Source organism: Chiloscyllium plagiosum, unplaced genomic scaffold (genome assembly GCF_037043375.1).
Source record: "Chiloscyllium plagiosum isolate Xiang-an unplaced genomic scaffold, Cpla_swu_hap1 HiC_scaffold_11, whole genome shotgun sequence".
Taxonomy (NCBI): domain Eukaryota; kingdom Metazoa; phylum Chordata; class Chondrichthyes; order Orectolobiformes; family Hemiscylliidae; genus Chiloscyllium; species Chiloscyllium plagiosum.
This window is the reverse complement of record NW_028270149.1, coordinates 5,374,321-5,390,749: the sequence shown is the minus strand read 5'-3', so window position 1 is coordinate 5,390,749 and position 16,429 is coordinate 5,374,321. Positions and strand designations below refer to the sequence as shown.

At 44.5% G+C, this 16,429-nt stretch overlaps 1 protein-coding gene across 7 annotated transcripts in view; it reads left to right on the top strand.

Moving 5' to 3' along the window:
• mcf2a (MCF.2 cell line derived transforming sequence a) overlaps positions 1–16,429 on the top strand; it is a 182,359-nt gene that overhangs the window by 116,118 nt on the left and 49,812 nt on the right. For 5 of the 7 annotated variants that reach the window (XM_087991851.1, XM_087991853.1, XM_087991852.1 and 2 more), the window contains 5 exons: positions 2,175–2,289; positions 5,303–5,422; positions 7,153–7,344; positions 7,752–7,943; positions 11,464–11,680. In XM_087991851.1, coding sequence (XP_087847977.1) covers positions 2,175–2,289; positions 5,303–5,422; positions 7,153–7,344; positions 7,752–7,943; positions 11,464–11,680 — 836 coding nt within the window. The remainder of the gene's footprint in view (positions 1–2,174; positions 2,290–5,302; positions 5,423–7,152; positions 7,345–7,751; positions 7,944–11,463; positions 11,681–16,429) is intronic. The other 2 variants (XM_087991850.1, XM_087991849.1) reach the window with 1 other exon arrangement.

Genomic DNA, 16,429 nt, shown 5'->3' with positions numbered 1-16,429 from the left:
GGTGAGAGGTCAGTCATTTGGAGACAGCGCTTGTTTAATCACTGTACACATAGACGTGATCAGTGTTGGAAACATGACTTTGATGTAGTGTTTCTATCAGGACCTCCAGATCTCCTTCGGATAATCCAATATTCAGATAATTGATATTCGGACAATCGAGGTTCCTCTGCAAGTAGAAAGCAGGAATTATCAACAGTGCTTTGGCCGGAGGCCCACTGAAGATGTTACTTAGTATGGTTATGAAATGTCTGAGAATGAACCTTCCAGCTCAGCGAGTAAATTCAATCATGTTATAATCACTGCCTTCTAATGGATCCTTCGGCTTAAGCTCTCTTATCAAGTTTGCCTCATTGTACAACACTTGTTTGGCCGAAGGGCCTGTTTCCACACTGTAAGTAATCTAATCTAAATCCAGAATTGCCTATTCCCTACTGGGGTCCACCGCAAGCTGCTCCAAAAAGCCATCTCATCGACATTCCACAAATTCCTTTTCTTGTCATGATTTGGAGATGTCGGTGTTGGACTGGGGTGTACAAAGATAAAAATCACACAACACCAGGTTATAGTCTAACAGGTTTATTTGGAAGCTTTCAGAGCGCCGCTCCTTCATCAGGTAGTTGTGGAGGACACAATTACAAGACACAGAATTCATAGCAAAAGTTTATTTTTCTTGTGATCCACTACCAACCTGATTTTGCCCATCCACCTACATATTGAAATCCCCCATGATCTCTGTAACTTTGCCATTCCTACACATCTTTCCTACCTTCTGGTGTGTCTTGAAGCCCAGCTCCTGACTACTGTTTGGAGGCCCGTACATAACTCTAACTATGGTTTTTCTGTGTTTGTGGTTCCTCAATTCTACCCACACAGATTCTACACCATCTGACCCTACATTGTTTCTCACTATTGATTTAGTTTCATTTACTAATAGGGTAACCCACCCCCTCTGCCCACCTGCCTATCTTTTCAATGGGATGTATATCCTTGAATATTCAGCCCTCAGTTCTGATCCCCTTGCAGCCATGTCTCTGTGATGCCCACCATGTCATACCTACCGATTTCCATCTGCACCACAAGCTCGTTTCCCTTATTCCTTACACTGCATGCATTCAGATATAATACCTTGAGTCCAGTGTTAACTGTCACTCTTCTCATTGTCATTCCTTTGTCCAGTGTGCTTGAAGTTTGGTTGCTAACCCTTTCCAGATACTCTGTTCCATTTGTGTCTGTGCTAGAGATTTTAATAACCTCTCCTGAGCTCTGCACTCTTGCTTTCTTAATGGGTTTGGCTTCACTCAGTATCTTTGGAGAGCAGACTCAATAAGCTTTCAGCTTTATTTCTTCGATAGGAAGGACAAGAGAAGACCATTTAACTCCTCAAGATTCATCAATCATTTAGTGAGATCGTGGCTGATCTGTAACTTACCTCCATCCGCACACCACAACTCCATACCCTTTCACATCCTTGTCTGGCTACAATACTCCATCAGCCTGAGAATGAACCTGTGTTTACCAAATGAACTGACTCTGATGTTAAGGCTATCTCTTGTGCCAGATTCTCACAAGACCGGAAAACATTTCTTTCCATCAATCCCAAAACTCCTAAATATCTTCATCACATTGGATTACAAACGATGAAGGGCAATCAGTCATTTTCTTAATCATTATCTGGAATGGTTTATATTTGACGATAAACTAAAAGAACTGCGGATGCTGGAAATCAGAAACAAAAACAAAATTGCTAGAGAAACTCAGCAGGTCTGGCAGCATCTATGGAGACAAAGCAGAGTTAACAATTTGGGTTGAATGACCGTTCTTCGGGACAGAACAGTTCTAGGCTTCGGTCCCAATGTAGGCAGTAGTGTATTTTTGGCAATACAGGCTTGATGAGTCAAAGGAACTCTCCTGGACTGTATGATTCCATAATTCCATGCAGTCTTGACCCCTCATTCCCAGTCCACAGTTACTAATTTACACAGTATCGTGGAACACTGGACCCAGCACAGCTAAATACCAGTACAGTTGTCCAAGCGGTATCACTCCCACTTTCTCCACTACTGATGATAATACACAAATCTTGAGGAAGCTGTTTCTGTGTTGTAACAAATTCCCTGTAAATAGGACTGAGTCATTGATTTATTATCTCACAGAGCTTCTGTTTCTGAATGCAGACTCCTTGCCCAGTTGCATGAGATGGAGATGGCTTTTGATGGCTTTTGGGAAAAGCATCTGCTTAAACTTGAACAGTGTCTACAGCTGTGGAGATTTGAACAAGCTTTCGAAGAGGTAATTACCTGCTTTAATCAGTTCTTTAATTAAATTGATCAATATGTGAAATTAACTCGTGCACTTGTCGGACATTCCTAGGGGAAACTATATCAGCTGTGGCTCAGGGAATAGCACATTCTCCTCTCAGCCACAATGCTGTGTGTCGTTCCAGGCCAGATTCTTATTTTATTTGAGATTAAGTTTTGGGCAGGGCTCGATATAGGGGGTATATCTGTGGATTACATTTTCTCAGACGGTTGAGTCCTTCTTAGCTCATTACTTCCTGTCTGTAACACCTTGCATTTTGTTTTCCACTATCAATGTTGACAGTTTCCATGTATGTGCCTAACTGTAGGTGTGTAATGAAAACTGTCAGTATTAACATGTCACAATGTGACTGTATCCTCCTGCTAATGGTGGCACTGTAACACCTCGGTGTTTCATCTCCATGGCCCTCAGCCTGTCCTTCAGTTCATCTTCCCTACCTCCCCAATTCTCAGACCCGTTTTCTCTCAACTATCAAGTAAATTGAAGTATTATTTAAAAATGAGGTCACATTTTACGAGTTAAGTTGAGAAATTATTCACAATATGTATAAGCCTAGTCACGTTATATCTATCTTCCAACTAACTTACTTCTGAAGACTACATTTTAGACTTGACTACCAAAATCCTGGGGTTAGTATTGACCAGAAACTTAACTGGACAGAGGTAAAAACAATGACTGCACTTGCTGGAAACCAGATTCTGGATTAGTGGTGCTGGAAGAGCACAGCAATTCAGGCAGCATCCAAGGAGCAGCGAAATCGACGTTTCAGGCAAAAGCCCTTCATCAGGAATAAAGGCAGTGAGCCTGAAGTATGGAGAGATAAGCTAGAGGAGGGTGGGGGTGGGGAGAAAGTAGCATAGAGTACAATAGGTGAGTGGGGGAGGGGATGGAGGTGATAGGTCAGGGAGGAGATAGGTGGAAAGGTGGAAAAGGAGATAGGCAGGTAGGACAAGTCCGGACAAGTCATGGGGACAGTCCTGAGCTGGAAGTTTGGAACTAGGGTGAGGTGGGGGAAGGGGAAATGAGGAAACTGCTGAAGTCCACATTGTTGCCCTGGGGTTGAAGTGTTCCGAGGCGGAAGATGAGGCGTTCTTCCTCCAGGCGTCTGGTGGTGGGGGAGCGGCGGTGAAATCATCCGCCGACATTTCCGCCACCTCCAAACAGACCCCACCGCCAGGAATATATTTCCCTCCCCACCCCTTTCCGCCTTCCGCAAAGACCGTTCCTTCCGCGACTACCTGGTCAGGTTCACCCCCCCCCCTACAACCCACCCTCCCATCCTGGCACTTTCCCCTGCCACCGCAGGAACTGTAAAACCTGTGCCCACACCTCCTCCCTCACCTCTATCCAAGGCCCTAAAGGAGCCTTCCACATCCATCAAAGTTTTACCTGCACATCCACTAATATCATTTATTGTATCCGTTGCTCCCGAAGCGGTCTCCTCTACATTGGGGAGACTGGGCGCCTCCTAGCAGAGCGCTTTAGGGAACATCTCCGGGACACAGTGACTGCAATAGCAACTCAGGCTAAAAATCCTGAAGTGAGTAACTCACTTCCTGACTCCCCAAAGCCTGTCCACCATCTACAAGGCACAAATCAGGAGTGTGATGGAATATTCCCCAGTTGCCTGGATGGGTGCAACTCCAACAACACTCAAGAAGCTTGACACCATCCAGGACAAAGCAGCCCTCTTTATTAGCACTACATCCACAAGCATCCACTCCATCCACCACTGACACTCAGTAGCAGCAGTGTGTAATATTTACAAGATGTACTGCAGAAATTCACCAAAGACAGCACCTTCCAAACCCATGACCAGTTTCATCTAGAACACAAGGGCAGCAGATAAAGTCATAGAAATGTACAGCATGGAAACAGGCCCTTCAGTCCAACTTGTCCATGCCGACCAAATATCCCAACCCAATCTAGTCCCACCTGCTAGCACCTGGCCCATATCTTCCAAACTCTCCCTATTCATTTACCCATCCAGATGCCTTTTAAATGCTGCAATTGTACCAGCCTCCAACACTTCTTTTGGCAGCTCATTCCGTACCCGTACCACCCTCTGTGTGAAAAGGTTTTCCCTTAGGTCTCTTCTTTATCTTTCCCCTCTCACCCTAAACCTATGCCCTCTAGTTCTGGACTCCCCCACCCCGGGGAAAAGACTTTGTTTATTTATGCTATCCATGCCCCTCATGATTTTATAAATCTCGATAAGGTCACCCCTCAGCCTCCAATGCTCCAGGGAAAACAGCCCTAGCCTATTCAACCTCTCACTATAGCTCAAATCCTCCTACATGGGAACACCACCTCCTGCAAATTCCCCTCCAAGCCACTCATTGTCCTGACTTGGAAATATATTGCTGTTTCTTCACTGTCATTGGGTCAAAATCCTAGAATTCCTTTACTAAGGGCATTTTGGTCAACCCACAGCACATGGACAACAGCGGTTCAAGAATGCAGCTCACCCCCACCTTCTCAAGGGCGCAACTAAGGATGGGAAATAAATGCTGGATTCCTTGACTCAATTCTAAGAAAAAGTAACTCCAGTTGCACAGTATCAAATACACATTTGGTGATAAAGTCTTCTGTAAAGTGTGAACTTCCTGTAATTTTACATTCTGCAAAACCTTTTCTGTCACTTTTTGTTGTCATTTTCTGGGGTATAATTTTACCATATCTGTCCTTGGGGCTTTTTTTTGTTATTTTTGGGCGTTTACCCAACAGTTTTCAGTGTAAGGGATGTGCAGCCAGTGATACTTGATTTTGATGAAGCACAGTTTTTATTTTGCGTTCATCATTTTGTACGTCAGTCGAACAGCCCTGCTTGTATATTCTTTAGCAGATTGCTGTTCAGTGAGGTCCAGTATATACACAAATGAATTGAATTACTTCTCAATAGAAAAGGACTTTTTATTTCTTCTCTGTGATGACTAGCCATCTTGCTTGTTATGAGTATGCTCAATTCTATTTGGTTCTGCAGGTAAAAGCTGCCTTGGATTATTTAGCATCTGAGGGTGGAGATATTCCAGAAACTGGTGACAATGTGGCTCATTCGGAACAAGCTCTTCGAGAGTTAAGTAACTTTGATGAACAATCTCAGGTAAAATAACGTATTTGTAGCAATTTGATTGAAAAGAGCCAAGTAATGAATACTCTAATGTTTGACTTTTAGCTTTTTTTCTTTATTTTTCTGCATAATGCTAAGAATTACTGTAATGTTTAACTTTTAAATTTGTTCTTTCTTTTTATCTTTTTCTTGTGATTCTGTACCTAGGTATTTATATTTAAAATAGTGCCTTATATGATGACATTATATACTTTTCATTGGACTCCTGTACTTTAGTGCTTGAGTACACATAACAATGAAAATCTAAATCTAAAATCCAAGTCTTACAAATAGTATTCAGTGGAGATTGTTGGGGTTATGCTGGAGCCACATCTCAGAGGCATATGCTTCAATCCAGCCTTTCTGTGCTGTTGTGTACATATATTCCACACAGAATTCTCCCACTTATTTCCCCATACTCCTTTTTCTTCACCTGCTTTGTGACTCCCTTCCACTTTTATTCAGGACATCCCTGACTGAGGAGGAACAGGTTCTGACACATCCACCTTGCTGCATTTCATCATCTGGTCTCTTCTGTACACAATCCAACAAATGCCACCGTGCCAAAGAAGGCCATTCGGCCTATCATGCCTACCACAGCTCTTCAAAATGGGCATCATTATCTTGGGCAAATCTCCTCCTCGTAATCTCTTCTTCAGAAATAATCTGCATAAGACACTCCAACTCAAACTTAAACAATGCTCACTAATTGCTCTTCATTATTGTAATTTGTTTTCCTGTTATAAAATCCCAATTTTCCAGTTTATGTGGAGTAAAAGCGGGAGATCTGTCCTTGATCCATGCACCTAGTTGTAAGGGACTCCCGTGACTAGTAGGTATAGGATCCTCTTTGAGTAGATTTGCTGTTGCCAACTCTTCGTGTAATCCTAGTCTATGGGGCATAAGGGACTACTGTGTATTGTCACTGGAGTTGAGAAGAATGAGGGATGATCTCCGAGCAACCTATAAAATTCTAACGGGCGTACACAAGGTAAGTGCAGGAAGGATCTTCCTGATGACTGGGGAGTCCAGAACCACGCAGTTCTGAGGAAGGGTCACATGACCCGAAACATTAACGCGGATTTCTCTCCACAGACCCTGCCAGACCTGCTCAGCTTTTCTAGCGATTTCTGTTTTTGTCATAGACTAAGGATATGGGATAAATCGTTTAGGACTGGGATGAGGAGAAATGTCTTCACCCAGAGAGTGGAATTCTAACCTTAACCCTATCTGACAGGAAGCGGTTGAGGCCAAAACATGGAATGTTATCAGGAAGTAGTTAGACATAGTTTTTAAGGGCTAAAGGGATCAAAGGGTAGTGGGAAGAAATGGGAATAGGGTTCTGATTTGCCTGATCAGCCACGTTGAATGGTGGAACAGACTCAAAGGGCTGAATGACCACCTCTCCTCCAATATTCTATGTTTCTAGTCTGGTGCACTCTAGTGAAAGGTCAGTGGAAGTGATTCAACAATAACATTCAAAAGAGGTCTGGGTAAATAGTTGAAGGGGGGAAGTTTGCAGGCCAGTCTATGGGGGATGAATAGTTGGAGTAGCATCAATTGGATAGCTTTGTCAAAGATCTGGATGAGGCACAATGGGCAGAATAGCCTACTGTATTGTATAACTCTGTGCTCTCACAGAGTCAAGCCATGGCCTGACTATCCAAGAAGAAAGTGTGGTTGATGCCTTTGAACACCAGCTAAATGGAATGTATTCTTGACAGGAACTAATTGACAATGCCCAACTGCTGCTTTCACAAGGAGACCAGTTGATATCCAATCACCATTACGCAGAGGATTTAATCCGCGAGAAATGCAAGGAACTCCGCCACTGCTGTGATGACCTGCTCGATGAAATGAGGAGCAAATACGTCACCCTTAACAAATCACTGGAGCTTCACACTCAGCTGCAGCAGGTGAGCAACCTCAGAGTTCTGTTAAATGCAGCTGCTCAACTTGGACGAAGAAGCTGGGATCCAGCTGGACTGCCCTCATCCTTCCAGGGTCTGTAATGGTGTGATGGAGGTGTTCTGGTCTTTCCAGGGTCTGTAATGGTGTGATGGAGGTGTTCTGGTCTTTCCAGGGTCTGTAATGGTGTGATGGAGGTGTTCTGGTCTTTCCAGGGTCTGTAATGGTGTGATGTACATGTTCTGGTCCTTCCAGAGTCTGTAATGGTGTGATGTACATGTTCTGGTCCTTCCAGAGTCTGTAATGGTATGATGGAGGTGTTCTGGTCCTTCCAGAGTCTGTAATGGTGTGATGTACATGTTCTGGTCCTTCCAGGGTCTGTAATGGTGTGATGTACATGTTCTGGTCCTTGCAGGGTCTGCAGTGGTGTGATGAAGGTGCATATCTCCTCGCCTCTCAGCCCATGGACAAGTGTCAGTCACAGGAAGGAGCAAAGAGAGCGCTGCAAGAAATCGAGAAATTTCTAGAAAGCTCAGGAGACTACCTACAGTGTGATCCTGAAGAGTTATACAGTGAATTTGGACTCATCCTCACAACACACATTAAGGTACTGAACAATAACAAACCTTGTGTATTGTTGAGATCTAGCAGCGGACTGTAGATTATCAGTTGCAAATCCCTTTATGTCATAAATGGGCAGCACAGTGGTTAGCACTGCTGCCTCACAGCACCAGAGACCGGGTTCAATTCCTGTCCCAGGCGACTGTCTGTGTGGAGTTTGCACATTTTCCCTGTGTCTGCATGGGTTTCCTCCCACAGTCCAAAAATGTGCAGGTTAGGTGAATTGGCCACGCTAAATTGCCCATAGTGTTAAGTGAAGGGGTAAATGTCGGGGAATGGGTCTGGGTGGGTTGTGTGTCGGTGTGGACTTGTTGGGCTGACGGGCCTGTTTCCACACTGTAAATAATCTAATCTAAATTCTTCTTTAAACTATTGCTGATGTTATATCTGTTTGGGTTTTCCCTCTCGTTCTCTCATTCTGACTCTGCAATAATGTGCTGAATCCGTCCTTTCTGAGGAACATGGAATTACTTTGAATTTACAGCACAGGAACAGGCCATTTGGCCCATTGTACCTAGCCTATCAACCATGCTGCTCCTGCCACATCTGCTTCATACGGTGTTAGTCCAGCTGTTTGTTCAACTGGGAGTCCTATTCCTCTTTCTTCACCATTATCAGCAAATTATGGCAAAGCAGTTTTGAAATTAGGTTCCCTACAGTGTGGATATAGGCCCTTTGGCCCAACCGGTCCACACCAACCCTCCAAAGAGTAACCCACCCAGACCCATTTCCCTCTGACTAATGCACCGAACACTTTGGGCAATTTAGCATGGCCAATTCACCTGACCTGCACATCTTTGTGACTGTGGGAGGAAACCCACGCAGACACGGGGAGAATGTGCAAACTCCACACAGACAATCACCCGAGGCTGGAATCGAACCTGGGACCCAGGTGCTGTGAGGCAGCAGTGCTAACCACTAAGCCACCATGCCAACCATGGCATAACTTGATTCAAAGTTACAGAACAACGTTTAATTAATGGGGCATCCCATGAAGCGCCTATCCCACAAAATTTGGGCTGTTTGATGCTGTCCTCATCTTGTTAAACTCGATGCAACGTAAACTTTGAGCAACATCTTGTGACAATGCAAACCATTTCCATGCCCTCATTCCAATCTGGGAATCTGCCCTGACTGATCTCCTCTTGAATTTCATTAAAATGTTGGTCTCCCACAGAATGCGAATGAGGATAGTGTCCATCTGTCGGAGACTTGCAAGCGGAATTCCCTTCCCCCACAAGCCAGTGGAGGCTGAATTATTGAATTTATTCAAGACAGAGTTCGATAAAAGTGTAATGATAATTGGAGTACATTGTGTGGAAAGTGTCAAATTGTCCAATTTTGAAGACAGAATAAAAAGGAGCACCATGAGGCAGCACGGTGGCTGGGGGTGGCACGGTGACTCAGTGGTTAGCACTGCTGACTCACAGCGCCAGGGACCCAAGTTCGATTCCAACCTTGGGCGGCTGTCTGTATAGAGTTTGCACATTCTCTCTGTGTCTGCGTGGGCTTGCTCCGGTTTACAAAATTATGAGGGGCATGGATAGGGTAAATAGGCAAATTCTTTTCCTTGGGGTGGGGACGTCCAGAACTAGAGGGCATAGGTTTAGGGTGAGAGGGAGAAGATATAAAAGAGACCTACAGGGCAACTTTTTCACGCAGAGGGTGGTACGTGTATGGAATGAGCTGCCAGAGGATGTGGTGGAGGCTGGTACAATTGCAACATTTAAGAGGCATTTGGATGGGTATATGAATAGGAAGGGTTTGGAGGGATATGGGCCGGGTGCTGGCAGGTGGGACTAGATTGGGTTGGGATATCTGGTCGGCATGGATGAAGGGTCTGTTTCCACGCTGTACATCTCTATGACTCTATGTGCAGGTTAGGTGAATTGGCCATGCTAAATTGTCCATAGTGTTCAGAGATGTGTAGGTTAGGTGCATTAGTCGGGGTAAATATAGGATAATAGAATAGGGAAATGGATCTGGGTGAGTTACTCTTCGGAGGGTCGGTGTTAGCAAGTTGTGAGAAGATTTGTAGCTCAGGTTGAGGTTCTGGATGTAGATTTGCTCGCTGAGCTGGAAGGTTCATTTCCAGATGTTTCGTTTCCTTACCAGGTAACATCTTCAGTGGGCCTCAGACTAAGCAATGCTGCTTAGTTATATGTTTGGGTTTCTTTTGTGTGGAGAAAAGGGCCTGTTTCCACACTGTAGAGATTCTGTGATTCATATTATCTAAATAGTGCGAAATTGCAAATCGCATGTGAAGTGATCTGGTGATGAAAGACAGAAGGTTAGTCTGCAGGTACAGCAAGTAATCAGAAAGCTAATAGAATGTGGCATTTTACTGTGAAGGGAAATGAATGCAAGAGAAGAGAGATCATGCTTTAGTTACCGAATGAGTCTGTAGCTGGAGTACTATGGACAGTACTGGTCACTGTAATCACAGAAGGATGGCAATGCACTGCATGGTTTATTACACTGACATAAACCAAAACAACTGCAGATGCTGTAAATCAGAAACAAACACAGAAATTGCTGGAAAAGCTCAGCAGGTCTGGCAGCATTTGTGAAGAGAAGTCAGAGTTCATGCTTAGGATTCAATGACCCTTCCTCAGACCCAGTGAGGAAGAGTCACCGGACCCAAAATATCTGATTTCTTTCCATAGATGCTGCCAGACCTGCTGAGCTTTTCCAGCAATTTCTGTCTTTGTTTACTAGATGAATGCCTAGATTGAGAAGATTGCCTTCTGAAGGAAAGCTGGACAGGTTAGACTAGTATCCTCTGGAGTTTAGAGGAGCCAGAGGTGACTGAATTGAAACACATACAATCCTGAGGGGCCCTGTCCAGATAGATATTGAAAGGGTGTTTCCTCTTGTGGGAAAATCTGTAACTGTTCTCAAATAAGGGGGCACCCATCTAAAACAGAGATGACAAAACAGTTCTCTCTGAGGGTCATGAGTCTTTAGTCTTTGTGAGTCTTTAGTTCCATGTTTGTATGTTCATGTGGATGTTTGATTGACAACGGGTTCGAAGGTTGCAGTGTGGGGGTGGGGCAGGACAGGAATGCTGGGAGACAGCCAAAATAATGGGATCCAAACCACAACTAGCACAGCCATTTCTTACTGAATGGTGGAACAGGCTCCAAGGGCCAAATGGCCAGCTTCCGCTCCTGTTTCCTTCGGTTCAAACTTTAAGGCAAAGTGTATCAGAGTGCTGCTGGAAACGCACAGCAGGTCAGGCAGCATCCAAGGAGCAGGAAAATCAACGTTTTGGGCCTTCATTCCTGATGAAGGGCTTTTGCCCAAAACATTGATTTTGGGCAAAAGCCCTTCATCTGCCTGACCTGCTGTGCTTTTCCAGCACCACTCTAATCGAGACTCTGATTTCTAGCATCTGCAGTCCTCACTTATGCCTATGTCAGAGTGTATCAGTTCAGCTGTTGCTTTGTTCTATCTCAGTTTTTTTTTAATGCTGTTGTGGGTTTCTTTGTTTCACCCTTTCACAGGCCCAGATCCAGATGGTTCATGAGAAGCTGGAAAACGTGCACGCAATGTTCGAGCAGCGACAATTGTCCCTGAAGAAACTGGCTGTCAAACAGGCCCGTCCTGTTCAACCGGTAGCACCACGACCAGAACCCTCTGCTCTGTCTTTAAAGAGCCCTTTCAATTCACCGAAACACGGTAACTATCCAGCTGGGATAAACTGGAACACAATCACTGAAGGTAACAAAGAGGAGCCAGCATCTCGATCGAAGAACAGCATGAAAACTTTCTTACTCTCAATTATTGCAGCTAGTGAATTGATTATGTAGGGGCAGATGCTTGGTGGGAGGCACCAATGTCAATACTGAGGAGATGTCCTGTTGATGTCTTGCCTTTCTATAGCACCCCTTTCACAAACAGATTTATAAGGGGGTCCCTGATTTACAAATGTCTGACTTACGAACCCAAATACTTGCCAATGCATCCCATGTTGGGGTTTAGCATTAAATATGGGCTGAAAATGTGTTGCTGAAAAAGCGCAGCAGGTCAGGAGGTCCAGCAGGTCCAGCAACACATGTTCAGCTCTGATCTCCAGCATCTGCAGTCCTCACTTTCACCTTTAGCATTATATACCCGACAAACAAACATTTCTTATATTTACGGCATGCTGCTTGATGTTGTCCTGTATTGTGTTCTGACTTGCGTACAAATGAATCTGCAATCGGACTTGGAATGGGATCTGTTCGCACCTGGGGTCTGCTGGTCAAATCCTTTAATATATTAAAAATCACACAACACCAGGTTATAGTCCAACAGGTTTAATTGGAAGCACACGAGCTTTCGGAGCGACGCTCCTTCATCAGGTGATTGTGACGCTCCACCTGATGAAGGAGCGTCGCTCCGAAAGCTAGTGTGCTTCCAATTAAACCTGTTGGACTATAACCTGGTGTTGTGTGATTTTTAACTTTGTACACCCCAGTCCAACATCGGCATCTAAGAATCATGTTTAATATATTAATTAGTCTTCACTGCAACGTGGGAAATCTGGAAGACTTGTTGTGCACAGAAGGCTCTCACAAACCATTGCATTATCAGGAGCAGGTGGTTAGTTCCACAGGATACAGAGGGAGAGCTATCCAGCTCTTACTGTAATGGGGGGCGCCCCAGAGGACAAACGGAGTCGGGGGGTGGGGGGGGCGGGTATGAGGTCTCTGTTCACCATGAATTCAGAGGGTGGTACTTCCAGCATTGCAGTCCTCCAGCTGTGCTACACTGAAGTGTCAGCTGACATCTTTGGTTTCTTTTAGCCAGGGGATACCCCAGCCGCCCACACTTCCCATTTCCAGTCAGGGGAGGGGCAGGAGGGGGCCTGTGTGTTGGGGCTGGGTAGGGAGTCAGATCAATGCCCAGTTAAGATCCTAATGGGGCTGCCATTTGCCAAGGTGAGTTTTACGGAGAGCTGGCCTCACGTGGCAATGCTGTGATCAGAATTTCAAAAGAAAGATGAGAAATGTGCAGCACCTATCCCATTCATTTCCCCTTCCTTTTCCCCTCAACCCCGCCTCTTGGCCTTTCATGCGTCCTGTGTTTGCCTACCCATCCATCACAACCCCCATACATTCACTGCCAGTTTATATCCCTGTATACCTACCCCTGTGGCCTTTAATAGCCCTTGTGCCATTCTTTGCTCAATCATCTCCATGGTCCTTTCTAACTTTTATGTCAATTCAGACCTTGTACCCACCATCTTTGTCCTTCCTTGTCCATCCCAACTCACCTTGTATCCACCAGGAGAAAACCTCGGGAGCCATGTTGACAGTGTCCATATTATGATTGGAAAAAATAACGCTAAACATTGAAATTCCTTCAATGAATATCTTATGAAACTAAACATCAAGTACTTAACCTCTTTTATAAACTAATATTTCAATTGTATAAATACTTGGAACTATCCATCTAAATGCTCACTTGATAGGCACCACATTGTGAAAATTATAGTTTGGGAAATTAATTGTGCAGCAGCAATTCAAAATAGCTAAAGTGAACAGATCACTCTGAAATACCTAGCCTCTACTGCAAAAAATACGGAGGCTACTGCAAAAACTACGGAGGTATGGCATTGAGGGTAAGTTGGAGGTTTGGATTAGGAGTTGGCTGGCTGGAAGAAGACAGAGGGTAGTAGTTGATGGCAAAGGTTCATCTTGGAGTGCCGTCACTAGCGGTGTTCCGCAAGGATCTGTTTTGGGACCATTGCTGTTTGTCATTTTTATAAATGACCTGGAGGAAGGGCTAGAAGGTTGGGTGAGCAAGTTTGTGGATGATACGAAAGTCGGTGGAGTTGTTGACAGTGAGGAAGGATGTGCCAGGTTACAGCGGGATATAGATAAGCTGCAGAGCTGGGCAGAAAGGTGGCAAATGGAGTTCAATGTAGCTAAGTGTGAGGTGATTCACTTTGGTAAGAGTAACAAAAAGATGGGGTATTGGGCTAATGGTCGGATACTTGGTAGTGTGGATGAGCAGAGGGATCTTGGTGTCCATGTACACAGATCTTTGGAAGTTGCCACCCAGGTAAATAGTGCGGTGAAGAAGGCATATGGTGTACTGGCTTTTATTGGTAGAGGAATTGAGTTCCGGAGTCCTGAGGTCATGTTGCAGTTGTATAAGACTCTGGTGCGGCCACATCTGGAGTATTGTGTGCAGTTTTGGTCGCCATACTATAGGAAGGATGTGGAGGTACTGGAACGGGTGCAGAGGAGGTTTACCAGGATGTTGCCTGGTATAGAGGGAGGTTGTATGAGGAAAGGCTGAGGCACTTGGGGTTGTTTTCATTGGAGAAAAGAAGGTTTAGGGGTGACTTGATAGAGGTGTACAAGATGATTAGGGGTTTAGATAGGGTCGACAGTGAGAATCTTTTTCCACGTATGGAGTCAGCTATTACAAGGGGGCATAGCTTTAAATTAAGGGGGTTAGGTAAAGGACAGATGTTAGGGGTAGGTTCTTTACTCAGCGAGTCGTGAGTTCATGGAATGCCCTGCCAGTAGCAGTGGTGGACTCTCCCTCAGTATGGGCATTTAAGCGGGCATTGGATAGGCATATGGAGGATAGTGGGCTAGTGTAGGTTAGGTGGGCTTGGATCGGCGCAACATCGAGGGCCGAAGGGCCTGTACTGCGCTGTATTCTTCTATGTTCTATGTTCTATGTTCTTATTTCAGCCTCCATAGAAATTTCAGACTGTTCTTTGGTAGGTTTGGTAGTCTGAATGAGTTTCTGTGCTTAGTATCTGCAAGCCTTCCTTTTCATAGTCCCAAAGGATGTCTTACCTCCACCCCCCGAAGGTGCCCCAGGTTAATGTTCTGGGGATATGGGTTTGAATCCCACCATGCCCAAATGATGAAACTTAAATTTGAAATCTGGAATTAAAGGCTAATCTAGTGGTGACATGTGACCATTGTCAAAAACACCATCTGATTTACTAATATCAGCATGAGCTGCATGGTGCTCAGTGGTTAGCATGGCTGCCTCTCAGTGCCAGGGATCTGCATTCAATTCCACCCTTGGGTGACTGTGTGGTGTTTGCACATTCTCCCCATTGGGTGCTTTGATTTCGTCCCACACTCTAAAGATGTGCAGGTTCGGCAGATTGGCCATGGGAAATTGTCCCACCGTGTCCAAGGATGTGCAGACTGGATGGGTTAGTCATAGGAAATGCAAGGTTACAGGGATTGGGTAGGGTGGGATGCTGTTCAAAGGTTGGTGTGGACTTGATGGGCCAAATGGCCTGTTTCCACACAGTAGGGATTCTATTCCCAGGGCCCTTCCATTAAGCGTGTAAGTCCTGCCCTGCTTTGCCTTAACAAAATGCAACCCCTCACATGTATCTAAATTAAACTCCATCTGCCACTCCTTGGCCCATTGGTCCATTTGATCAGGGTTATATTGTACTCTGAGAGAAATATTTAAAAAGACCAAGAATAAGCCACTCAGCCCTTCCAGCTTGCTCTCCCATTCACTAAAATCATTGCTGATCTGATTTTAACCTCAACTCTACATTCCTGCTTATCCCCCGATAATCTTTCATCCCCCTTGGTCATCAAGAATCTATCTCTGTCTGCCTAAAAATATTTAAAGATTCTGCCTTTTGAGGAGGGGGATTCCAAAGAGTCTCAAACCTCTGGAGAAAAAAATGTTTCCTCATTTGGAGTTATATAGATGCCACTATATTTTTAAACTTTGACCCTCTAGTTCTGGATTCTCCCAAAAACAAAACATCCTTTCCACACAGTCAGGTCCCCTCAGGATCTTATGTTTCAATTCATTCACCTCTGACCCTTCTAAACTCTAGAAGATACAGGGCACAGCCTGTCCTGCCTTTCCTCATCAGGCAATCCCCTCATTCCAGGGATTAGTCTGGTAAACCTTTTATGAATAGCTTCCAATGCATTAGCATCCTTCCATAGGTACAGTGACCAGTGCATTATACAGCACTCCAGACATGGTCTTGCCAATGCCCTGTATAATTAAAGCATAACCTCCTTACTCTTGCATTCAACTCCCCTTGGAATAATCTAGAACCCTCAATGAGCTTTCCTGATTACTCGCTGTCCCTGCACACTAACCTTCAATGATTCATGTACAAAAATACCCAGATCACTCTCCTACCCAAATATTGATTCAGCTGATTTGATGTCTAGTCTGATGTTTTAACTTGATTTTATATGCGTTAACCATTCATTGTTATCATTTCTGTTCAAAATTCGACATTGATAGGTTGCTCCTACATAATATTAATGCCACTTTCACCCAAAATGCTCTTTGCTTCATTGTCAGTAAATGCAGCAACTTTAAAATGTACCTGTCAACATGAAAGGCTTAATATTTCTGGATGATGTTCCTCTGCCTTCTGACTTAAAGCTAATGGTAACCTGTTTATTTGATGTTGGAGAGATATCTCCACTAAACTAGTGGACAGTGGATAACATTTATCTAAAT